Genomic DNA, 25,141 nt, shown 5'->3' with positions numbered 1-25,141 from the left:
AGGTCCTGTCTGGGCTGGCAGATTAAGGTGAAGGGAGAACTAGTGAAATGACATCACAAGTAGAGCTGGGAGACATTTTTCCACTGAATAGTTTATTTGCCAAAAAATGCAGTTTTGGAAGGAACAAGACTATTCACAAACTGGTGTTGAATTCACTGAATAGTTTCAGCCAAAATAATAATAAATAATAATAATAATAATACTAAAAAAATTCAGGCTAGATTCACAAAGGGACATCTAGACATGGCTGTGCTATTTTAGGACCGTTTTCTGTCAGCAACATAATCCATTCCCAGGAAAGAGCTCATCATACCTTATAAACAGATATGAGTAAGGCAAATATATTGCAGACCAAGGTTACACAGGTCAGACACCTTCAAGAACCTAAAGAGCTGCAGAGAAGGCACCTAACTCAAGCAGCAACAATCTGCCCTCTGGAATTTGGCATAATTAGCATTTGTGTAATTAGCAGCCTGGACATTCCAGCACTACACGTTGTTGCACTGCAGTTTCTTTATAAAAGACACGTAAGAATATTTTACATGAAAAAGTGCCTTAAAGAAATCTGTCCCTGAAGTGCAGCCTGCGGATGTGAAAATTGGCAGTCAGTGAACAGGGGCAGCACAAAAGTTGGGCAGGGAGGGGAAAGAGGAGCCTCCTGGAGAGGGGGGCAAGCGTGTCAAGCTGGTTCTAGGCCCGTGCCACATTTTCACCAAAGGAGGCTCCCAGGCACAAATTCAGAGGCTGGGTTTGCATGACGACACCCACACTCCGTATCTCACAGGGCAGCACAGCTGCATGGCTGGCTGTAAACAACAAAGGCGGACAGAGCTCGGAAGTGCCACCACCCCATGGAACCCGACCACCTGGGCCCAAGGCCCAAGACATTCTATGGCATCCAAGGGGTTGCAGGGATGGCTGTCTGCAGGAAGGTTATCCTAATGATTAGGTTACCCTAATTTGTCACAGTTTGGGGACACAATAAGGAGCCATGAGAACCATGTCCCAGTCTGAAGGGTGCAAACCCCGAGATGGCAAGAAATTATTAAAGGCACCAGGGATCAATTGGAGCTAATGGGATGAATTGTGCAAGGGAGAAATTTTCCGACTGGTGCTGAGGAGACTATCCCCAGCAATAAGGGAGGCTGAGAATCTGGGATATTGCAACCTCCTGCCCTGCAATCTGTTTGGGGACCATTGTGTTAAAATGTATGAGTGGCTTCTCTCTGCTTGTGGTCTACTCCATGGGGGAAGGCGACCACAGCTCCTCAGGAACTACACACAGTACAGGTTGATTAAGCTGAGTCACTAAACAACTCCAGAGAGGTACCACCCTGTGACAGCATGTACTTCCGTAGTCACACTCTACACCCTATTGTAATAATCTTTATAGAAAATACACCTTGTAAGGCATCACTTGAAAACTAATAACTTGCTGGTCAATAATATCATGGTGAAATGGACATAGTAACATTATATGTAAAGTTATAAATTTCCCCAAATGATGTTGTTGGCACACATTCAAACGGACAGAGCCCCAATTAGGCAGCATTGGTCAAGCAGGTCTGAAACAAAGGAGTGTCTTCCCCTCAGTTTACTTCTAAGTTGTAAGACAGCGAGAGGAGGAAGACAGGAGACAGGGAAAATCTGCATTTCAGGAAACAGGTGAGAAGAAACAGCACAGAATTTTTCACCACCAGACATGTCGCCTTTGGTTCACGAGTCCCCTCCCACTACACGCTCCTCTTCCTTCGTAGGGGTATCAGATTTACTGCAGATCCATTTTCTTGATGTGCTGCAGCTGGAGCTGATGACTCTGAGGTCTTCATCCAGGTACGCACAGTCGACTCCACCTTGTATTTCAAATCTGTAACCCAGAGACAATTGGAGCTAGAATCAGTGTGTGCCAGGCACAGACCGGGGGAGACACCCCAGGTCAGGGAGAGGAGCTGATGAACTTACAGACCCTCCGGATCCCCCCTTCCTGCACCAGGCCCCGCTCCCGGCAGGAGGGGAAGTTAAAGCAGCCAGTGGGACATTTCCATCACCTCTGACCCAACACAAAGGAAAAAGACTCACCGATGGTCAAACGCAGTCCCGTTGGCCCATTTCCAGATCTGGCCCGCGTCCTTCCAGAGGCCGATCCAGTGGTCCAGTTTGCCTTTGTAGGGCAGCAGGGAACCCTTACAAATGCAATATAAGCAAACAGCTGTGTTAGACCCTGACTCTGTGCTGCTCCAACACCTCACAGAGCCCTGGGCAGTAGGGGATTTCTATAGGCCTCTTCCATTGTTATTGGGTGAAGGGATCAGATAAGTATTAACCCTTCACCCTCCCCCGTCCTCTTTTTTGGGGCTGCTGTGGCATCCACTGGGTGAAGCAGGAATTGAGCTGCAAGGTCACTGTTCACCCAGCAGCCCCTTCTCAGAGCACAGCAAGGCCAGGAGGGGGAGGGCAGACAGACCCCTGCCACCAGGGCAGGGCACTTGAGGGATGCAGGCACAGAGCCGGTCTCACCTTCAGAGGGATTCCCCCACCTCACCCATGAGGGAACCCTGGGGCTGAGCTGGGGAGGCAGTTTTTCACCCCCTCCAGGCCCCAGACAGCCCATTGGCCGGGACCTGACTGAGGTGGCCCTGTCCTGCACAGCAGGAGTCTCCCACCTGGGGCTCTGAGCAGATGCAAAGTTGGGGAAGTTGGAGCCCCAAGTCCAGCCAGGATTCAACTGCCAGAACCGCACTGACTCTGGCCGCCCAGCCTGGGAGGCACCCGGGCTCCCCTCTGCCCTACAGGGGCTGAGCCCAGCCTGACTCCAGCCCTATCTGTGGTGCCGATGATCGCTGGGCTTGGCACAACACATCTGTGCTTCTCACCAGCTCTTGCAGACTCTCAATCCCAGCCAGGGAGGCAGCGTGCGATGAGCAGAAGCTCTGGCTGTAGGTCCAGTTCCCTTCGGCCTTAGAAAAATAGAAGTATTTCCCTCGGTTCCTGAACCAGCCGTCCGGGCACTGGGAGGCAGCAGCGGGGCCAGGAGGAGGCTGCTTAGATTTTTCCACTAAAAAAGAGAGAGAGGGAGAACCCAGGGTGAGAGACCGTCCCTTTTCTCATCTCTCTGTGGAGAACAAGCAGGAACAGCAACACAGGAACGGCCAGACTGGATCAGACTAGTGGGGCTGACGACTGATCTCTGAGAGCCACCAGCACCAGCTGCTTCAGAGGGAGGGCAATGCACCCCCTAGTGGGCAGTGGTGGGATAGCCGGCCCCAGGGAACATTTCCCCCAAATGCCCTCAGAGGCTGGCTAGACCCCAAAGCGGGAAGATTTATATTCCTATTCGTACCCTGATTCGGCGAGAGAATAGCCTGCCAAGAAGGGTAGGAGGACACTTCTGTCTGCCAGTGGCTGGCTCCTGGCCTGAAGCAGGCGGGTTTGTGCCCCTTCCACACTGAACCCTCTCCAGTATGACTGTGGATGGTCCCATTATCCACATCAAGATCCAGTCCTTTGATGAATCCAGCTGAGCTCTGGGCCTCAGTTACATCCTGCGGCAGCGAGTTACCCTGAGCCTGAGGCTGCCAGTTATGTATTTAATGCATCAGGATTCAGAGAAAGAAGTTTAAGAGTGGTGCGATAATTCAATCAATTCCACAGAATGGCCACACCAAGCCCCATTCAGCTTTACCTGGACTCCTCAGCCCAAGTCCCATTGCCCCTGCACCCAGAACACCCTCAATGAGTTCCTGTGCATCCAGCTCCCCCCCACAACCCCAGGCCCCCACCCTCAGACTGACCCACACAGAATCCTTTCATCCCAAACCTGGATCCCCCACATTAGGCCGCTCCACACTGGAATCTTGTCAGGATGAGCCTTCTGTCCCCACCTGGTGCACCTGACACAGAGAGGCAGGGCCCTGGCCCTCAGGGTGTTTCTGGGGCAGGCCAGCCGGGCCATGCGCTGTGTCAGGGTCAGATGCAGCCTCGTCATTCAGTCCCTGTCCTGGGAGGTAGGGGGCTGCAGGGATCTCCCACCTCCATGCAGCCAGTGGCCTGGGCTCTCCACGGCCAGGCTGGAGCCTCCACATTTATTGACAAATAAAATTTGCAGAATTTTAAAATATCGTGTGCAGAATTTTTCATTTGTTGACACAGAATTCCCTCAGGAGGACAAGCAGCAGGGAGAGGGCCACACAAAACCACTTTTAAGCCCCTCCCTGAAATGTAACCCTTTTGCTGCAAAGAAAGTTACCTACAAGTAATCACTGGAAACGTTTAAAGTTCCTGAGTTGGGGGAAGGGCTTTGACTCCGATTTGTGCAGCTACAAAAGGTGTGAACACACCTATGGAGCTTGGCAGCTCAGTCCAGGAGGCAGTGCAGGGTGAATACTGAGCGTGTCATTTCAGCTACTAGTTTTGTGGGAACAGGTACAACAGGCGGAGGCACAAGCAGAGAGGCTGCCAGACCTGCTGGGCTCTGCCAATGCCACCTTGAAGACAAGGGGCACTCAGATCCATTCAGTTCTGACAGCCTCTCTGAGCGGGTTTCCTTCCTCACCCATCTCACGTATCAAAGCATCAGATACCCTGGAGTCTGCAGCCTGACCCCAGAGCTCACTACACTGGAGTGGAACATGGGAGCAGTGAGCGCCCCTTCTAATAACCCCGGCAAGCCGCACTTGGACCCTGCTCCCAACTGCTAGATCCTCCTGCACCCCACTTATCCCCTGCAGGAACGTGTAGGGCTGCACATTACCAAAAGGCTCACACTGCAGGGAACTATTCTGTAATTGCACACACTGTCCCTGGGGAGCCCTCCCTTTAGAGACTGCTGACCCATGGGGTAAAATTCTCAACAGCAGGGATGGGGCTTCCCCCCACAGCAATATAGCTCCCAGGGATGCTGTTACCCCTGTCAGCCCTGCTGTGGGACAACCAGGCGGAGGGAGGCAAAATGGCCAGATTAGTAACCTCAAATCACCAAACTGCAGACAAGTTACCCTGCTCAGTGAAGATCAGACAGGGGATTCCTGTCAGTCCATAAATTCAAATGCGTGTAAGGGAGAGTCCCTGGGTACAAAAGGGAGCAACAGAGCGGGCTGGAAGCCAGAAAAGAGCAAGTGTCTCGTGTTCACTGCCCTGGATGACTGGGACTCAGGAAATCCCGATACAATTCCCAGCTGAGCCCGACTCCCTGGCTGACCCAGGGCGAGTCACTTCGGCCTGGATCCACAAAGGGACTTCAGCATTTGACGTCCAGCCTTGCAACGCCAAACTTTTATTAGCCTAGGAAATCACTGGAAGAACAATGCGATCTACAAGGCCTGAGCTGGGTGCCTGGGTGCCCCACGCGATGAACAGGGAGGGAGGGGCGTCTAAGTACAGGATCCACAAGAGCTAGGATGCCAGACAGGGGCTGCCCAAACCAGCCAGTAGAACACAGTGACCAGGGTTGTGCCCCATGCCCTGCCCCTCTCAAAGCTCAGCCCCCAAGCCCTGTCTGCAGGGAGGGGCCCAGCCCTGCTAACAACCTGCAGTGGGAAATCCCCCTCCTGGAGTCAGGTACCCACGTCACTTCTTGTGATAGTGAGCTCACCAGGTGTCACATCCCCTGAAAATAGCTGGGGACAGAGGGTGGGGAGAAGAGATGACATCCTTGATAACCTTTAACTTGTAGGGTTCTTGCCCCCAATGTGGGAGACCCTGCTTCAGTCCCCCTCTCCCTGAGGAGCAGGGATTGGAGAACAGGAAGTTCCCACCTCTCAGGTGGGTGCCCTAAGCACTAGATTATAGAGGGATTCTAACTCTCTGGCACAATTAATATTTAAGTATTCAATCAAAGTGGAACAACTTCAACAGGAAATATTGAGAACACCCCTCCCCCCGCCCCACCTCAGACTGCCCACAGCTCAGTGGCTGGGCTCTCACCTGGGAGGTGGGAGACCCCTGCTCAGATCCCGTCTCGCAGAGGGGACTGGAACCGGGATCTGACATCGGAGGTGAGGGCCCTAACCACTGGGGCAGGGTTAAGGTGGGAGGGTCCTTGCCCCGCACCTGTTTCACAGAGGCAGGCAGCCTAAGCACACCTGCCCAATCCCACCCCACAGGTAAGACAGGCCTTGGGTGTCGAGGGCCAAGCAGCAGCTCAGGGAACTTCTACAGCAAAAGCACCATCCCCAGGTAAGCCAGGTAGGCACCCCCAGGGTTCAGTGGCAGCCGGGCAGGGGGTTGGCAGATCACAGGGGTTCCTGAAACTGGGACTTCGGTGCCTTAGCACCCTGTGGAACCAGCCCCGGTGCCTTGGCTCCCACGCCACCGAATGGGGACAAGGACACATCCCTGCCTCACAGGGGCTGTGAGGAGAAATCCATCAATGTTATGATGCTCTCAGTGACGGACACCATAAAAGAACCTAGAGAGAATCCTGTCTGACCTGACTGCTAAAGCAGTGAGGCGAGGAGAACACACAGAGTTGTGAGCCACTAAGGATAACAAACTCCCCCACACTCAGAAACTGAACCATCAGAGAGAACCACACTCAGAGACTGAACTTACCTCCCAAAGCTGCTGCTAAAGCAATGGTGATTAACACCAAGACCACGACTATGGCAATGAATACAGCTCGACCTTCAGATAAAGCCGCTTTCCTCAAGTTGCCGTAAACTGGATCATCTGGAAGATAAAAACCCATTAATGCTCCTGGGGCTACGGAAACCAGAATTGTTTGCCATCAGGCTCTGATCTGACACACACCAGGTATTTATTTTGATTTCTAAAATGGTTCTGTCCCAGCTCTGGACACAAATATTAACTCGAACTCCCATCCAGACTGTGAAGGAGAACATCGCTCCTGCAAACACCACTATGTGGTTAATTAACCAATTAATCCCCAGAAAGGACCATGCAGAATTCAGAGGGATTCAGAGGAGGTTGGAGGATGATCAAGGGCCTGGAGAAACTACCACAAGAGATTGACAAGCCTGGAATGGTTTTGCCATGGAGAGGAGGTAAATGAGAGGGACCAGGATAAACTGTCTATGCAATACAGATGGGACAGAAGGTAGCTGGGAGCTTTTGTTGGTAAAGGTGTGGGCAGTCCCTGCACACCCGCGTGTGGCCTGGTGTGGCACTGTGGGTGCATCCCACAATTTCCCTTGATTGGCAGCAGTAGGTTTGCGTTAACAGCCCAGGGCAAAGAGATGCCAATACTAATTAAGAAAATAGCACTTCCCTTTTCAATAAGGCTTCAGGACAGGGTCAATTACAACAAACAGTTCATACGGTGCTCACCTCAGGACCCTGCGTCATGGATCCCAGAGTTAATCTGTGAAACCAAGTCTCATGAGGTTGGTCTCCTAGAGCCTGAGAGAAACAACCACTGCTGCAGCCTGCCTAGCTTCTATTCCCCTCTCTCCTTCAGCTCCCTCTTTCGCTTTATAAAGCACAGGCCTATGGCGGGGGCACGGCTGCCTTGATTACACCCCAGGCTGTCCCAGCTGTAGCCTCCTGCCTGTCCCTTAACGGGGTAGTTCACTCCTTCCCAGTGATCTCTTTTCATAACACAAGAACAAGGGGACATTCAATGAGATTAAAAAGGTGGGAAAGGAACTATTTTTTCCAAGCAACATGTAATTAGACTGTGGAGCCTGCAGGGGTGTAATCAGGAAGGACAAAACACAATTGGAGTTGCAGCTAGCAAGGGATGTGAAGGGTAACAAGAAGGGTTTCTACAGGTATGTTAGCAACAAGAAGAAGGTCAGGGAAAGTGTGGGACCCTTACTGAATGGGGGAGGCAACATAGTGACAGATGATGTGGAAAAATCTGAAGTACTCAATACTTTTTTTGCCTCAGCCTTTTTTTTTTTTGAAGCAGAAAAGGTCAGCTCCCAGACTGCTGCACCAGGCAACACAGTATGGGGAGGTGTAGCGGGGCAGTCACCCTGCTCCCGCCCTGAAAGGGTTAAAGGCCAGCCCTTAGAGAGCACTGGGGCTGAGAGCCAATCATGAGCGGGCTGGAGGCAGCCAATCAGGACCCGGCTGGGCCAGTATAAGAAGGGCTAAGGGAGGAGCTGGGTCAGTCTTACTCCAGCCTTGGAGGACCAGACCAGAGGAAGGGTAAGAAGTGCTAGGGAGCTCCAGCCTGGCAACTCCCCAGACCGAGGCCTTGTTAAAGGCCAAAGCAGGTACTGGGGCTGCAGAGGTACAGGCAGAGGCAGCTGGTCCAAACCCCTTGCCAATGATGGCCATTACAGACTGCAGTTTGCCCCAGAGAACTGGGGCTAGATGACAACTGGCAGTAGCCACTGAGGCAAGGTAGGTATAGAGGGTTGGGGGTTCCCCTGGGAGGAGAGACCCAGAGTGTGGGGGTACTGCTGGGGGTAGAACCCCAAGGTAAGGGGCACCAGGGTCCAGGAGAGACCCGGGGCCTGAGGCAGGCAAGACACCAGCCAGCAGGGGGCACTCCAAGTGCTAGAAAAGAGCTAATTCCTGAGGCAACCAGCAGGAGGTGCCACTGCGGTGAGTCGTTGATCTGCTACAGGAGGAGGTGAGCAGCCTTCAGTGGTGAAAGAATGGGTTAAGAACTATTTAGAAAAGCTGGACATGCACAAGTTCATGGGTCCTGATCTAATGCATCCAAGGGTGCTGAGGGAATTGGCTGGTGTGATTGCAGAGCCATTGGCTATTATCTTTGAAAACTCATGGCGATCAGGAGAGGTCCTAGACGATTGGAAAAAGGCAAATATAGTGCCCATATTTTAAAAAGGGAAGAAAGAGAACCCAGGGAACTACAGACTGGTCAGCCTCCCTTCAGTCCCCGGCAAAATCATGGAGCAGGTCCTAAAGTAATCCATTTTGAAGCACTTTCAGGAGAGGAAGGTGATCAGGAACAGTCAACATGGATTCACCAAGGGCAAGTCGTGCCTGACCAACCTGATTGCCTTCTATGATGAGATAACTGGCCTGTGGATATGGGGAAAGCGGTGGATGTGATATATCTTGACTTTAGCAAAGCTTTTGATACGGTCTCCCACAGTATTCTTGCCAGCAAGTTAAAGTATGGATTGGATGAATGGACTATGAGGTGGACAGAAAGCTGGCTAGACTGTCAGGCTCAATGGGCAGTGATCAATGGCTTGATGTCTAGTTGACTACTGGTATCAAGCAGAGTGCCCCAGGGGTCAGTCCTGGGGCTGGTTTTGTTCAACATCTTTATTAATGATCTGGGTGATGGGATGAATTGCACCCTCAGCAAGTTTGCAGATGACACTAAGCTGGTGGGAGAGGTGGATATGCTGGAGGGTAGGGATGGGTTCCAGAGTGACTTAGACAAATTGGAGGATTGGGCCAAAAGAAATCTGCGGTTCGACAAGGGCAGAGTCCTGCACTTACGATGGAAGAAGCCTATGCACAGCTACAGGCTGGGGACCGACTGGCTAAGCAGCAGTTTTGCAGAAAAGGACCTCAGGATTACAGTGGACAAGAAGCTGGATATGAGTCAGCCGTGTGCCCTTGTTGCCAAGAAGGCCAACGGCATATTGGGCTGTATTAGTAGGAGCATTGCCAGCAGATCAAGAGAAGTGATTATTCTCCTCTATTTGGCACTGGTGAGGCCACACCTCGAATAATGCGTCCAGTTTTGGTCCCCCCACTACAGAAAGGATGTGGACAAATTGGAGAGAGCCCAACGGAGGGCAACAAAAATGGTTAGGGAGCTGGAGTACATGACTTACAAGGAGAGGTTGAGAGAACTGGGATTATTTAGTCTGCAGAAGAGAAGAGTCAGGGGGGAACTTGATAGCAGCCTTCAACTACCAGAAGGGGGGTTCCAAAGAAGATGGAGCGAGGCTGTTCTCTGTGATGGCAGATGACAGAACAAGGAACAATGGTCTCAAGTTGCAGTGGGCGAGGTCTCGGTTGGATATTAGGAAACACTATTTCACTAGGAGGGTGGTGAAGCACTGGAGGGTTACCTAGGGAGGCGGTGGAATCTCCATCCTTAGAGATTTTTAAAGTCCGGCTTGACAAAGCCCTGGCTGGGATGATTTAGTTGGTGTTGGTCCTGCTTTGAGCAGGGGATTGGACTAGAACCTCCTGAGGTCTCTTCCAATCTGAAAATTCTATGATTCTAACTCACTGCCACAGGAAATTGAGAACAAGAATTTAGGAAAGTTAAAAAAGAGATTAACCATTTATATGGATAAAAAGAATAGCCAGAGAATTGCCATAATTAATAACCAAAGGTTGGCAGGAAATTTGGAAGAGAGCCTATGTACCACGGAGAGTAAATCCACAAAACCCCTGTGGGAGTTCAGTCTTAGCAAATCCTCTTCCCTAGTGCCCAGAGCCACATCTGAGGGCACAGTAAGTGCACTGGCAAAACACAAGTGAATGTGCTGTGGCCACAGGCAGCTACACCTGTTCCTTGCCCTGCAAAGAGGCAGGGCTCTGCGTGTGTTAGGAGTGTGCACACCTCAGCCTGCCTGCTGCTCACACACGGAAGGGAGGATCTGACCCTTTCAAACAAACGGAAGGAAAGGGCAGTGACAGGACGTATCCACGGAGATGTGAGCCAAAAGGGATAGACCATGTTGTCATAAATATAAAAGGAAGGGTAACCACCTTTCTGTATACAGTGCTAGAAAATCCCTCCTGGCCAGAGGCAAAATCCTTGCACCTGTAAAGGGTTAAGGAGCTAAGGTAACCTCGCTGGCACCTGACCCAAAATGGCCAATGAGGAGACAAGATTCTTTCAAATCTGGAGCCCAGGGGGAACAATGGGTTTGGTCTGTCTGTGTGATGCTTTTGCCAGGAACAGATCAGGAATGCAGCCTCACAACTCCTGTTAAGTTAGTAAGTAAGCTAGCTAGAAATGCATTAGATTTCCTTTTGTTTAATGGCTGGTAAAATAAGCTGTGCTGGAGGGAATGTAGATTCCTGGTTTTGTGTCTTTTTGTAACTTAAGGTTTTGCCTAGAGGGATTCTCTATGTTTTGAATCTGATTACCCTGTAAGGTATTTACCATCCTGATTTTACAGAGGTGATTCTCTTACCTTTTCTTTAATTAAAATTCTTCTTTTAGGAACCTGATTGCTTTTTCATTGTTCTTAAGATCCAAGGGTTTGGGTCTGTGTTCACCTGTGCCAATTGGTGAGGATTCTTATCAAGCCTTCCCAAGCCCTACACCCCCTTTCCTGGGGGGGATATTTTGGGGGAAGACGTCTCCAAGTGGGCTCTTTCCCTGTTCTTTAAAACACTTGGTGGTGGCAGCATACGGTTCAAGGACAAGGCAAAGATTGTACGTTGGAAGTTTTTAACCTAAGCTGGTAAGAATAAGCTTAGGGGGTCTTTCATGCAGGTCCCCACATCTGTACCCGAGAGTTCAGAGTGGGGTAGGAACCTTGACAACATGTGCCGTCCTAAAAATGCACGTGTAACAACAACCACACGAGAGAGCAGCGGCAGGAAACAAGCGGAGTCCATTGAAGGAATACAGCCCCTGCCGCACCGGGGTGGGATGGGGGGGCAGTTACACCCACCACTGAAAGTCAGCATCTCTCTTCAGCCTGTTGCTAGGCAGGAAAACTCCAGTTACCTGGTTTTCCTCTGCTCTTCAAGTCTCTGGAGCCGTTAAGAGGCTGCTCAGAGGGATCTGCTTCCTCTCCCTCCCTCATCTCTCCTCTCAGTGAGGCAGTGGTGGGTGCTAGACTCTCATCAACTTGGACCCCTCTCACCAGCAGCAAGAACCAGCTTCATGCAGCCGTGGCAGAGTCAGCTACACAATCCTCCACGGCTTTGGCTCCCCTCCCGGCTGACCTAGAACCTGAAATGACACAGTCAGGACAACACAAGGGTCAGTGGGTTTGTTTATGGCGTCCCATTCCCCCATCCCTCAGAACAAACCCCAGAGGTAAGAACAGCGTAGTAACCAATACCCTCCGGTGTCATCAAGCCCCTCACTGAAGATTTCCCATTTCCTCTCATCCTTCCCCCTCCAAATTCAGCAGGGGAGGGACGCACTGAGGCTGGATGGGGGTGCAGACAGGGATGTGCACACTCCAGACATAAAAGGCAAGTGTGCACAATACAGAACTGTGTGTAGTGCCTCCCCCTACACTGGCAACTCTAGGGAGGTGGAGGGGAAGGAGTTTGGGAGGGGCACAGACACAGGACTCAGCCTCCCCAACCCCGAGATTGCCTAAAAATCAGTGGTTTAAAATTTGGTGTTTTTATTTAAATACTTTTTTTAAATAACCCCCAACTTAAAATTAAACTTTTTTTTTTATTATAACAACCTATGTTAAGGCCTAAATTTACTATAATCCAATTAAAATAATTTACATTTAATTAAAAAGAATACTATTCCAGCAGAACACGTTTGCTGATGAAGTCTTGAAGAAAGTCAAGCCGCTGAGCGGGTGCCAGTCACTGGCTACGCACTGGTGATAGTTTGTTAAAGCAGCTTTGGACAGCAGCAGCCTCTAATGCAGGTACAGAGAGTATTCTCTTCTTTCCAGTTTATTCAAAGAAACCGATTGGGAGTTGAAAAAGCAGCAAAGCTTGTTTTGCCCTTCTAATCTATGGATGAAAACAAGGTGAGCTCAATAGCCATGGTTCTCAACCTGCGGCCCAATCAGCACGCAGCTACAGCCCATGAGACTTCAGCAGGGCCATACACGTACTGGATGCAGCCCACAATGGTAAATAGGTTGAGGACCACTGCTCAAAAGTCTTAACGAAGGTGGCGTGGGAGCCACAAAGGACTCAAGCACTGCATCACAGCTCCTAGCTTTTAGGTGGCTAGAAAATCCAAGGAACACCATTGTGATCCACAAAGCTGACTGAGGCACACATGTGCTTATAACATCAACGGGGAGCCAGCATGGTAGGTGGAAACAACGAGGGGTCCTCTGGCACCTTAAAGACTAACCCATTTATTTGGGCAAAAGCTTTCATGGGCTGGAGCCCACTTCCTCTGATGATAAATTTATCATAGGACTGGAAGGGACCTCGAGAGGTCATCTAGTCCAGTCCCCTGCACTCATGGCAGGACCAAGCACCTAGAGTGACCATCCCTGACAGGTGTTTGTCTAACCTGCCCTTAAAAATCTCCAATGATGGAGATTCCACAATCTCCCTAGGCAATTTATTCCAGTGCTTAACCACCTGACAGGAAGTTTTTCCTAATGTCCAACCTAAACCTCCCTTGCTGCAGTTTGAGCCCATTGCTTCTTGTTCTATCATCAAAGGTTAAGGAGAATAATGTTTCTCCTTCCTCCTTGTAACAACCTTTCAGGTACTTGAAGATTATGTCCCCTCTCAGTCTTCTCTTCTCCAGACTAAACACACCCACTCCTTTCAATCTTCCCTGATAGGTCATGTTTTCTAGACCTGTAATCATTTTTGTTGCTCTTCACTGGACTTTCTCCAATTTGTCCACATCTTTCCTGAAATGTGGTGCCCAGAACTGGACACAATACTCCAGTTTGAGGCCTAATCAGCGCAGAGTAGAGTGGGAGAATTACTTCTTGTGTCTTGCTTACAACACTCCTGCTAATATATCCCAGAATGATGTTCCCTTTTTTCCCCAACAGTTGATACATATTTAGATTGTGGTCCACAACGAGCCCTAATCCCTTTCTGCGGTCTACAGCCTGGTGACCACAAAAGCCAAAGATGCCACTATAACTTCTTCTTTCTGGTGGTGGCTCAATGCTAGTTAGGGTGCGTGCTCGGCACGTACACAACTGCTGGAAGGTTTTCCCTAGACACTACCTGTCAGGCTGGCAGTGGAGCCCCTTGGAGCAGTGCCAGGATGGTGCCCTATATATATGACCCTGCCGGCCCAACCCCCCCTTTAGTTCCTTCTTGCCGGCTACTCCGACATTGAGGAAGGGGGTGGGTATGGAATAGATATGAGCAACACATCTTGAAGAACAACAGTTACAAAAAGGTGAGCAACCGACTTTTGTTCGAGTGGTTGTGTAACCCACACACCTTCTGGGTGCGGTGTGTTGTCCCATGTAGTGGCGCAAGCTCATGCGGTAGACGCTCATGCACTAAGCTCCAGAGGTCCCCAGTTCGATCCTGCCCAACGACGACCCCGCATGAGCTAAAAGCCATCTGGCTCTTACCTAAGGCTGTAGAGCAGAATTATAGAATATCAGGGTTGGAAGGGACCTCAGGAGGTCATCTAGTCCAACCCCCTGCTCAAAGCAGGACCAATCCCCAACTAAATCATCCCACCCAGGGCTTTGTCAAGCCTGACCTTAAAAACTTCTAAGGAAGGAGATTCCACCACCTCCCTAGGTAATGCAGTCCAGTGTTTCACCACCCTCCTAGTGAAAGTTTTTCCTAATATCCAACCTAAACCTCCCCCGTAACAACTTGAGACCATTACTCCTTGTTCTGTCATCTGCTACCACTGAGAACAGTCTAGATCCATCCTCTTTGGAACCCACTTTCAGGTAGTTGAAAAGCAGCTATCAAATCCCCCCTCATTCTTCTCTTCTGCAGACTAAACAATCCCATTTCCCTCAGCCTCTCCTCATTTGACCTCTCTCTGTAAGTGGTCTCAGTGTCACTACATGGGACAGTACACCACACCCAGAAGGTGTGTGGCTTACAGTTGCTCATATCAATTCCAGTTAGGTGAATCCTAAGCCCTACCTCAGAAGTGGGGTCAGAGACAACGTGTCACTGACTGAAGAACTACTGTTTCGAACGCAACGTCACCCCTAGCTTAATGGACATGGCGCAGTGCGACGTGAAGGTGTGAACAGAGGACCACGTCGCCGCCCTGCAGATTTCCCGAAGCGGAACATGAGCCAGGAATGCAGCTGAAGAGGTGGGGGAACTTCCATCCGATCACAGCAAGCACGGATGCAAGCTGTCATCCAGGAGGAAATGCACTGTGAGTAAACTGGCCTTGCATGCGTTCGGCTATAGCCACAAACAGTTGCGTTGACTTTCCGAATGGCCTCATAGGCTCTATATAGAAGACAAGGGCTCTTCTATTTGTATTATTACCTACGATCCCTGGTCATCACCAGGATACAGGACTTTTAAGTCAGGGGTTCTCAACCTTTTTCTTTCAGAGGCCCCCAGAACACACTGTGAAAACCTCCAAGGCCTACCTGTGCCACAAACTCCTTTTTTCTGCATATAAAAGCCAGGGCCAGCATTAGGGGTAGCAAACAACATAATTGCCCGGGGTCCCATGCCACAGGGGCCCCCATGAAACTAAGTTGCCCAGGCTTCGGCTTCAGCCCCAAGTGGCGAGGCTCGGAGCCTCAGGGTTCAGCCCCATGGGGTGAAGCTTCGGCTCCCTGCCCTGGGCCCCCAGCAAATTTAATGCCGGCCCTGCTTGGCAGCCCCATGAAACCTGCTTGAGGCTCCCCTGGGGGCCCCGGACCCCTGGTTGAGAAGCACTGTTTTAAGTCATCAGATTTAAATGCAAAACTTGTTTTGATAACCCTTTTTTCTTACCTCGCCATACGACTGTCAGGCATCCAGTTTCCCACCAGAACTCCTGGTGGAAAAGGGACCCTGGCAGCTGGGGTGGGCAGCACCGACCAGACCGATAAAAGTCCGGGTGCCCCTCAGCAGGGGGTCGGAGCTAGAGCAGGCTCCGGACCTGCAGAGGGCTGGGTGGGGGGGCCGGGCAGCAGCTGGGACCCTGGACCCAACCCCACCGGACTGTGTGGGGCTGGGGAGGGGACCCGAGCCCGTCGTGCAGGCGGTGGGGGGCGGTGGGGGGCGGCTGTTTGCACCTGGTTCCGCACACCCAGGGCTACAGCCCCAGGTGCTGCTCCCACCCTCCGAGCTCCCGGGGGCTGCTCCCCTCCCGCACCAGGGGCCGCTGCTGCTCTGGAAATCCCGGGGGCCCCCCACAGAGCGCGTCTCCTCCTTCCCCCCCGCTCACTGCCGCCGTGTGTGTGTGGGGGGGGGAATGGCCGCCAGCTGCTGCAGCCTCCCATTCCCCCGTCTCCGGCCGGGCCCTGCTGCACCCCCCAACCGGGGAACCGGCACCTGCGGCCCATGCCCCGGCCCCTGCCCCGCGGCTCCCAGCAGCAGGCGGGGCTGGGGGGGGCACCAAAAGCCCGAGCCAGAGGTTCCGTGGAGGGGGGGGGGGGTGTCCGCAGCCCTGGACTCAGCTCGGGGACACGCGCCACCCTCACCTGCGAGCCGAAGCCTGGCGGAGCTCGGCGCGGCGCAAACACCTGCGGGATCAGCCCCGAGGCGGCGACCCCGCCCCGCGGGCGCGACGTGGGGCCTATCAGCGCTCGCAGCAAGGCCCCCGTGCCCTGCTGGGATCCGGGAAGTGCTGACGGATTCCGCCCCCCAGCCAAAGAGGGGCGGGGGGGGCGGTCTCTGCGGGAAGGGGGCAGGTGGGAAAACACAACCCCAGCTCGGCGTAGGAGAGAAGGGGTGTCAATTCGCTGTGGGGGCTCAAGAAAGACCTTGGGGGGGTCACTGAGCAGATGTTTTTAGAGAACTTGCCACCGTGGACGTGTGGCACCTTAGAGACCAACCAATTTATTTGAGCATCAGCTTTCGCGAGCTACAGCTCGCTCCGTGGGATGCATAAAAGTGGAAAATGCAGTGAGGATGTTTTTATGCACGCAGACCATGAAAAAAATGGGTGTTTATCACTTCAAAAGGTTTTCTCTCCTGCTGGCAATAGCTTATCTAAAGTGATTCCCTCCCCTTACAATGTGTATGATAAACATGGCTGCTACTCTGAAACTTGCCACTGTGTGCAGCGCCATTTTAAAAAAAAAAAAACCTAACCGTCAGGGTGGGAGTGTCAATGAACTAGGGGTCACCCAATGAAACAAATGGGCAGCAGGTTTAAAACAAACAAAAGGAAGTTTTTCTTCACCCAAGGCACAGTCAATCTGTGGAACTCCTTGCCAGAGGATGTTGTGAAGGCCATGACTTTAACAGGGTTCAAAAAAGAACTAGATAAGTACCTGGAGGACAGGTCCATCACTGGCTATTAGCCAGGATGGGCAGGAATAGTGTCCCTGGCCTCTGTTTGCCTGAAGCTGGGAATGGGCAACAGGGGATGGATCGCTGGATGATTCCCTGTTCTGTTCATTCCCTTTGGGGCACCTGGCATTGGTGAGACAGGACACTGGGCTAGATGGACCTTTGGTCTGACCCAGTCTGGCTGCTCTTATGTTCTTATGGAGTCCAGGAAGACCACAAGGGGCTTCAAACCTACTATTGCTTTTACATGGGAGACACCCAGACCCTCGGATGGGGATGGGGCTGTTTCCCTTGTGTTTATTTTCATGTTTATGAATGTTGTGGATGCTGTTGTGTGTATGGCACATGTAAAGGACTTGGAACTTGGTCCTGCCATGAGCGCAGGGGACTGGACTCGATGACCTCTCGAGGTCCCTTCCAGTAATTATATCTTTCTAGGAACTTTCCAGAAGGGACAGGCTCTGAGGAACTTTCACAACACAGAACCTTTTATAAGGGCTGCGCGCCCGTCAGCAGTTGCTGTCCGTTAGCGAGGCAGCCAGTAACGGACTATTTGTGCCAGCTTCAGGAGGTTTCCTTCACCACAGAGCATCCTCACCTGGGACTGACTGACTTGTCGTGTGTGACCTAGTGAACTTACCATCTGTTCCTGTGCTCCTGATCTCCTGTCCCTGGCAATCGCTGGAGGCAGTGGTAGGTCCAGGATCCACCAAGCCCAGTCGCAGACGACCGCTTCTGTGTCCATCATCATCCCGTGGGTCCGTTGGGACCTTGGTTCGTTGAGGACCTGCAAGTACAAACTTTTGGTTATTGCCAAGGGCTGTTTGGGGACCTGGCTTCAGGCCCACTGTTGGGGCAAACCACTGAGTTATTTACTGTTTTTATTTTCCTTTCCCCTTTGCATTCCCTGGTATTGTTAAGTTCTCTAAATAAGCCCTGTTTGTTTTGGAAGATATTTCCTTGTTAAGTCTTCTGTTTACCTGGTGGACTGAGGGAGGTTATTCCCCAGACAATAGATGCTGGTAGCCAGTCAAAGAACCTGGCCCTGTTACAAAACATCTGGGTAACAATGGGGGCCAAAAGTTCCTTTTCAAAAACGCCTTTCCCCATTACAAGATTGATACTCAGAGCATGAACGCCTCCATCTGCCCTAATGCTCCCCAACTTCACAAAGACCCTGACACAAGTCAGCCAACCAGCCCCCAAACTCTGAACACCTTACTCTAAGCAGAGCTTTTACCCAGAAAAGAAAGACGTGCCAGAGACACCATGAAGACCACTAGGGGCTTAGCTATTGATTGTACATGGAAGGTGCCTCAACACCACAGTGAAGAGCGTCAATATAGAACAGTAAAGTGAGACAGGCAGTTCTCCTTCTGGGTTAGGAACTGAGACAAAGGAAAACACTCTTATTTACATGGTGTAGGCCAGGGGTCTCAAACTCAATTTACCTTGGGACCAGTGCCAGTCCTCAAATCCCCCCAGCGGAGAAAATAATAACCCGCCCCCCCAAAAAAAACTCCACCCCCCACCTGCCTAAGGCTCTGGGAGGGAGTTTGGGTGCTGGGTGCAGGCTCTGGGCTGGGGCAGGGGGAGGGGTGCAGGCTCTGGGAAGGAGTTTGTGGATGGGAGGGGATGTGTGGGAAGAGGGTGCAGGCTCTGGGAGGGAGTTTGGGGTGTGTGGGGAGGGGGTGCAGGCTCTGGGAGGGGGTTGGGGGGGGTGCGTCGCTTACGTGGGGCACCAAGGCGGGGCGGGCTGGGGGGCCTCCATGTACTGCTGCCCCCAGGCACCGCCCCTGCAGCTTCCCATTGGCTGCAGGGGCGCTTCGGGCGGGGGCAGCGTTCGGAGGGACAGCCCTCCACTCCCCACCACGGGGCCGCAGGGAGGAGCCGGCAGACAGGTGGAGCGAGCAGGCAGATGCCACTTTGCTCCACTGCGCTGCCAGGGCCCTGGGCCATTTTAAATCACCTGGGGGGTGGGAGCGCCCGGGGGCAGTAGGTGGGGCCAAGGGAGAGACCTGGCCCCAAAACTGCTGGAGCCCCGTGGGCCACACTGGGGAGGTTCGCGGGCCGCAGATGGCCCGCAGGCTGCGAGTTTTAGACCCCTGGTGTAGGCCATAGGGCTAGGCAGTGGTGACTGGTGCTCCGGGGAGGCATGGGGAGCGATGCTGGAAAAGGGGAGGGGCCAGCGGGGGCCACGATGGGGGGGCCAGCAGGGGCCATCGCCGCCTCTGCCCCCCCCCTTCCCCACACACACATCTCCCCTGCGGCTTGTTACATCCTTGGGGGCAACAGTTTTAGGAAGAAATCACTGGAGACACAGAGAGCTGTAAACCTTGAAAGCAGCCATTTATTGCCACACACTGAACTAACCAAAAACCAGCCAAAACTGGCTGGGCTATCCCCTAATGATCTAACTCGGTTGCCATAGCAACAACAAGGGTCTATTACCACGACAACCAAATGCACAACATATTCCTGCCCCCCTTAATAAGAACATCCCCTAAATAAAACAGACACTAAACTAGAGAAGGAGGGTAGACTGCCTCCGTTCCCGGCTAAACCCTGGAGATTATTTTGCCCCGTAACCATGGGTTCACCCTAGCTAAAGATCCAGCCATTGAGGAGGCCTTCTGTCTCTCGGTGGATTACGGCAGACTTCTGGTGTTGTTGCTCCCAAAAGTGTCTTGGGCGCAGGCCTGACAATGGGCTCAGGGTTCCTAGGGCGAATGGGTGAGGATGTGGTATCAGCTCGTTCTGGGCAGGGCGGTATCTCAGCCACCAGCAGTAATGGAGGGGGACAGTCAGGATCAGGTGACTCTTGATTCGGTGTCTTGCCAGAAGCGGTGAAGTCAGGCAACTCAGCTGAAGATGTCCTGAGGACTGGCATGACCTGGCAGCAGCTGATCTACACGTCGCCGCCAGGTGAGATCCTCTGCAGCCCGGACTGTGTCAGAAACAGGCCCTGTTTGAGCGATGACAGTGGCAGGGACCCATTTAGCTCCAGAAGTATAATTCCGAGCCCAAACTGGCTGTCCCAGGCTACAGGTTCGGTCTTTTGCTCTGGGTGCACGCCTGGTAACTTGATCTTGCTGCTGACTTTGCACAGTTTGTCGGGGTTCAGAAGGTTTCAGCAGATCAAGGCAAGTGCACAGCTGTCGTCCCATCATTAGAAAGCCTGGGACGTGGTGTATCCCATTTGCCTTCATAAAATTTTGCAAATCCTGAGAGACAAACTGCGGTCTGTTGTCACTCACAAGTTGTTCTGGCAGACCGAAACGACTAAAGAGTCCCCGTAGTTTTTGGATAGTACTCTCTGCAGTAGTGGACTGCATTATAGAGACTTCTGGCCATTTAGAATGGGCATCTACCACCACCAAGAACATGCTTCCTTCAAGGGAGCCAGCGAAGTCAATGTGAATACTTTGCCATGGGTTTTCAGGCCAGTCCCATGGGTGTAGGGGTGCCACTGGGGTGCATTCCTCACACCCTGACATGACATACAAGCTCTTGCCTTTTCTTCAATAGCACTGTCCAATCGAGGCCACCAAAAATAGCTTTGTGCAATTTCCTTCATGTGCACTATTCCACAGTAACCGGAATGTAGCTATTCTAACATCTGTGATCTCAGTGGTGGTGGGATAATGACATGTCTCCCCCACAACAAACCAGTTTGGATTGATAACTCCATCCTCCTGGACATGTAGGTAACAAGGTAGGGTGAGATCAGAGAGGTTTGTCGAGATGTTCCATGCATCACCAGGTCCATAACTTAGGACAATACTGGGTCAACTCGAGTTGCCGCCTTTACCTGAGTAGCGGTGATGGGTGTATTCTCTACCTGTTCAAAGTAAAAGATTTCCTTCTGGGCAATATGTTGACGTTTGATGGCAGAGGCAGCCTTGAGAGACCATCCGCATTGCTGTGCAGAGTGGATTTCCGATATTTGATTTCATACGTGTGTGCGGAAAGCAACTATGCCCAACATTGCATACGACTAGCAGCTAATGGGGGAATGCCTGTGTGGGGTCCAAAAATTGAAGTCAGAGGTTGATGGTCTGTGAGAAGAGTAAACTTCCGTCCGAACAGGTACCAATGAAACTTCCGAATTCCAAAAATGATTCCCAATGCCTCATGTTCGATTTGGGCATAGTTAGTTTCTGCTTTGCTTGGAGTGCATGAAGCAAAAGCAATAGGTCTCCCTTCTCCAGAAGGCATAATGTGTGACACGACTGCTCCCACTCCATAAGGGGAGGCATCACAGGCCAACTGTAGGGGTAAGGATGGATCAAAGTGCGTCAGAACGTCAGAATTTAGCAATGCATCCTTAGCTTTGTTAAATGCAACATCACAGGCTTCAGTCCACTTCCAGGCCTTGTTCTGCCCAAGGAGTTGGTGAAGTGGTTTTAGCAGTGTGGCTAACTGTGAGATGAACCTTCCATAATAGTTTAATAGTCCTTGAAACGAGCGAAGCTGGCTAACATTTTGAGGAGGGAGAGCCTCCACAATAGCCTTAGCTTTTGCAGGGGCCTTATGAAGACCTGTAGCATCAATGATGTGTCCCAAATATTCAACAGGGGGCTGGAAGAATTCACACTTGTCTTTGCGGACTCGTAGGCCATGCTCTTCCAGTCTTTGTAGGGTAGTCTCTAAATTCTTTAGGTGATCCTCCTCATTCCTTCCAGTGACCATGGACTCCTGGCAAGCCACACAAGATCTGGTCCATAGCCCTCTGGAACAGGGCAGGAGCAGACGTTATTCCAAAGGGTAGATGACAGTATCAATAAAGCCCTTTATGCGTCACAATAGTCAACAGCTCTTGGGACTTTTCATCGACGTGCATCTGTATATACGCTTGACTCAGATCAATCTTACTGAACTTTTGTCCCCCAGCCAGGCCTGCGAAGAGGTCATCGATGCGGGGAAGTGGGTATTGCTCTGCACACAACACTGGGTTGACAGTGACTTTAAAACATCATTCTGGGATGTATTAGCAGGAGTTTCATAAACAAGACACGAGATGTAATTCTCCCGCTCTACTCCACGCTGATTAGGCCTCAGCTGGAATATTGTGTCCAGTTCTGGGCACCACATTTCAAGAAGGATGTGGACAAATTGGAGAAAGTCCAGCGAAGAGCAACAAAAATGTTTAAAGGTCTAGAAAACATGACTTATGAGGGAAGATTGAAAGGAGTGGATTTGTTTAGTATGGAGAAGAGAATACTGAGAGGGGACATGATAACAGTCTTCAAGTACCTGAAAGGTTGTTACAAGGAGGAAGGAGAAACATTATTCTCCTTAACCTCTGAGGACAGGACAAGAAGCAATGGGCTTAAAATGCAGCAAGGGAGGTTTAGGTTGGACATTAGGAAAAATGTCCTAACTGTTAGGGGGGTTAAGTACTGGAATAAATTGCCTAGGGAGGTTATGGAATCTCCATCATTGGATATTTTTAAGGGCAGGTTAGACAAACACCTGTCAGGGATGGTCTAGATGGTGCTTGGTCCTGCCATGAGTGCAGGGGAATGGACTAGATGACCTCTCAAGGTTCCTTCCAGTTCTATGATTCTATGAAATATCATGACCTTTAATATTGCCTCACCATCACCAGTATGGATAGAGGATTATGTTCTGACCAACATAGAAACATTCACCTACTTGGGCAACACCATCAGTCTGGGTGGTGGAACAAGCCAGGACATCCGGAATAAAATCAGTAAAGCCAGGAATACCTTTAGGAGCTTAAATACAGTCTGGAAATCATCAAACTACAACACCAAAACCAAACTCAAGATTTATCAGAGCTGTGCTTTCAACACTACTTTATAGTGCAGAATGCTGGGGAATAAGAAAGTATCACATGCCCAGACTGTCTTCATTCCATATGACCTGCCTCAGAAAAATCCTCCATATCTTTTTGCCCCAGAACAATTTCAAACCAAGATCTATTGACACAGTGCAGCCAAGAGGATCTGAGCACCATCTTTGCCAGGAAGCGTTGGAGATGGATCGGCCATGTGCGTCAGATGGAAACTGATTCCATTACCAGAGTAGCAATAAGATGGACACCTGAAGGCAAGCGAAAACAAGGCCGCCTGAAAACAACCTGGCGAAGAGCTGGGGAAGCCAAGTGAAAAACCTGGGGCACAGCTGGGGAACCATTGAAAGACTTGCCAGAAGCAGACAGGAGTGGAGGAACTTCGTTGCTGCCCTAAACGCCAGAGGCATCATGGGAACACGATGATGATGAATACAAGGACCTTACAGGCCCATTCCTATCTATACAATAATTTGAATAATACTGGGCCTGATCTTGGGACAAGAACCTGTCAACCCTCAAAATGATGACTGGGGATTCTTAAGTAATTATATATATATATATATATATATATATATATATATATATAGATTGAGCTACAATGGAGGACACTCAGATATTGTGGGGGATGGGCAGCAATACAAAACCCGAAAACAGAACCATGCACGACTGATGCTAGTCACACCACTAAAGCACTGGACAGCACTTGGATACCATGGGGAAGGTGTGGTATAAACCTGAACAACCACATATGAAATCAGAGCTTCATGCTACAAATAGCTTTAGGTAACAAAAATCACCACCACCACCTTCCAAAGCAGCATAAACCTGTGCGTCAAAAACTCCAAACAGCCACAAGTTACCAAAGAATGGGTTCTGTAAGAGGCCCTTACCTGGCCTGGCATCCAGTCGGTCTGTTCCTCAGTTTACCTCTGGCCATGCCTCAGTTTCCCCTCAGCAGTTGGGTAGAAACTTCAATGTAGCTCTCCACAGTCACCATGCCAACAAGTGTCCTCCCTCCTCCAGGGTAAGTGAGAATCCAAACAAAATAACACAAGCCCTTCCTCGCCCACAGTCCTCTCCCCAGCATCTCCCCTTACTTGCAGCGTTCACAGAAGTCCACAATTCCCACTCCAGCATCTCCACACCACCTTCTTCCCAAGATGCAAGGGAGCGAAGGAGGCAAGGAGATGGTGCGGGACTGGTGTCTTTACTTGGGTGGGGGCAGGGGAACTGGGCCCACTGCATTCTTCTGCTCCTGCCAAATGCAGAGTCCTTTACTGGAATGGTCTTGATGGTTTTGGGGTTAACACTCCATTGAGATGCATGGAGCAGCTCCTCCCAATTCAGAGAATGGTCTCAGGCTCTCTGTAGACTCACGCAGATGTTTCTGTGTTGCTTACAGTCAAGTCACAGTTCTGGTCTTTTCTTCCTAAGGACTCAAAACTTTTCAAACAAACAACAACAACAAAACAGTCTGAGGTAATCACATGACTCCAGGTAGGAGCCAGGGCCCTGGTCAGGGTCAATAATGTTTATGCCTTAATCTGGCTCTGATCAATCCCACTCACAAATAGACTCACTCCTGGTCTCAGTACTTGGACAGATTCATAGTTATAACCATGACAGGTCTACAACTTTTTCCATACCAGGGCCCCCAATCCTCGAGACCTGCCATCTAGCTGGGACCCCAGTCTCAATTGGGGAGGTACAAATGCAGCTGTTTGACACCCATTCACAACCCTCCTTGCCTGAAAACACTTGAACCGTAAAACCAGCTGTAGCTTCACATCATGCTCTCAGCTACTCACGAAGAGAGGAGCCCACAGCCAAAGAACCTCTTTACAACTGGAGGGCCCCACTCCATCTACTAGGCAGGCACACTGCTTGGATCAAACTAAAACAGTCCTCCAGATTTTGGATTAGGCACCTAAATACCTTTGAGGAGATCTAGGCCTTGCTCCCTCCCGGCTCTGGGAAATCAACAAACTTAGGAGCATCTGAGAACAGGGGAGCTATAAAGTAAACTGGTTTGCAACCTTCACCAGAGCAGCCAGGCCTGAATCCCCTGCGGTCATTCAGAAGGGAAGCCACTCACCTGATTCATGCCTGTTTCTGAGATTCCTGACCCCTTCATAGCTATTAGAAATCCCAGCCAATGATGGGCAGCCTAATCCTCCCCAGTAGTCAAATAAACTGATTGTCATTTACTGGGAGAAATGATGAGCTGGTTTCTGAGCCGAACCTGAGGGGAGAGATCAGAAAGATCCTCTAAGAATCAGTTGTATTCTACAGAGAACCAAGAGTGGGATTAGAGTTTCTTTGAGCAATTGGAGA

General features: G+C 51.0%; 1 protein-coding gene across 3 annotated transcripts; it reads right to left on the bottom strand.

Moving 5' to 3' along the window:
• Positions 1–71: 71 nt before the first annotated feature.
• LOC140898183 (C-type lectin domain family 2 member D) lies at positions 72–23,771 on the bottom strand. Of its 3 annotated transcripts, none has more exons than XM_073311613.2 (7): positions 23,698–23,771; positions 17,627–17,773; positions 11,588–11,815; positions 6,550–6,666; positions 2,874–3,055; positions 2,080–2,183; positions 72–1,867 (listed from the first exon to the last, which is right to left on the bottom strand). In XM_073311613.2, exons 3-7 carry the CDS (start codon positions 11,664–11,666, stop codon positions 1,717–1,719), a joined length of 633 nt encoding a protein of 210 aa, XP_073167714.2. In that variant the 5' UTR covers positions 11,667–11,815; positions 17,627–17,773; positions 23,698–23,771; the 3' UTR covers positions 72–1,716. The 3 variants fall into 3 exon arrangements, with proteins under 3 accessions (XP_073167714.2, XP_073167713.2, XP_073167712.2); XM_073311612.2 differs by lacking the exons at positions 17,627–17,773; positions 23,698–23,771 and adding exons at positions 12,334–12,570; positions 16,173–16,326; XM_073311611.2 differs by lacking the exons at positions 17,627–17,773; positions 23,698–23,771 and adding an exon at positions 16,173–16,326.
• Between the last annotated feature and the right edge of the window lie 1,370 nt (positions 23,772–25,141).

Source organism: Lepidochelys kempii, chromosome 14, assembly GCF_965140285.1.
Source record: "Lepidochelys kempii isolate rLepKem1 chromosome 14, rLepKem1.hap1, whole genome shotgun sequence".
Taxonomy (NCBI): Eukaryota; Metazoa; Chordata; order Testudines; family Cheloniidae; genus Lepidochelys; species Lepidochelys kempii.
The sequence above is the reverse complement of the archived record's forward strand: the minus strand, read 5'-3'. Positions and strand labels throughout refer to the sequence as shown.

Excerpts from the sequence above, each read along its gene's own strand:
- LOC140898183 (XM_073311613.2), bottom strand. The coding sequence starts at position 11,666 with ATGAGGGAGGGAGAGGAAGCAGATCCCTCTGAGCAGCCTCTTAACGGC. Across the intron at positions 3,056-6,549 it reads TTTAGCAGCAGCTTTGGGAG|TGGAAAAATCTAAGCAGCCT; the intron begins GTAAGTTCAGTC and ends TCTCTTTTTTAG. Across the intron at positions 2,184-2,873 it reads TTGAGAGTCTGCAAGAGCTG|GGTTCCCTGCTGCCCTACAA; the intron begins GTGAGAAGCACA and ends TGCATTTGTAAG.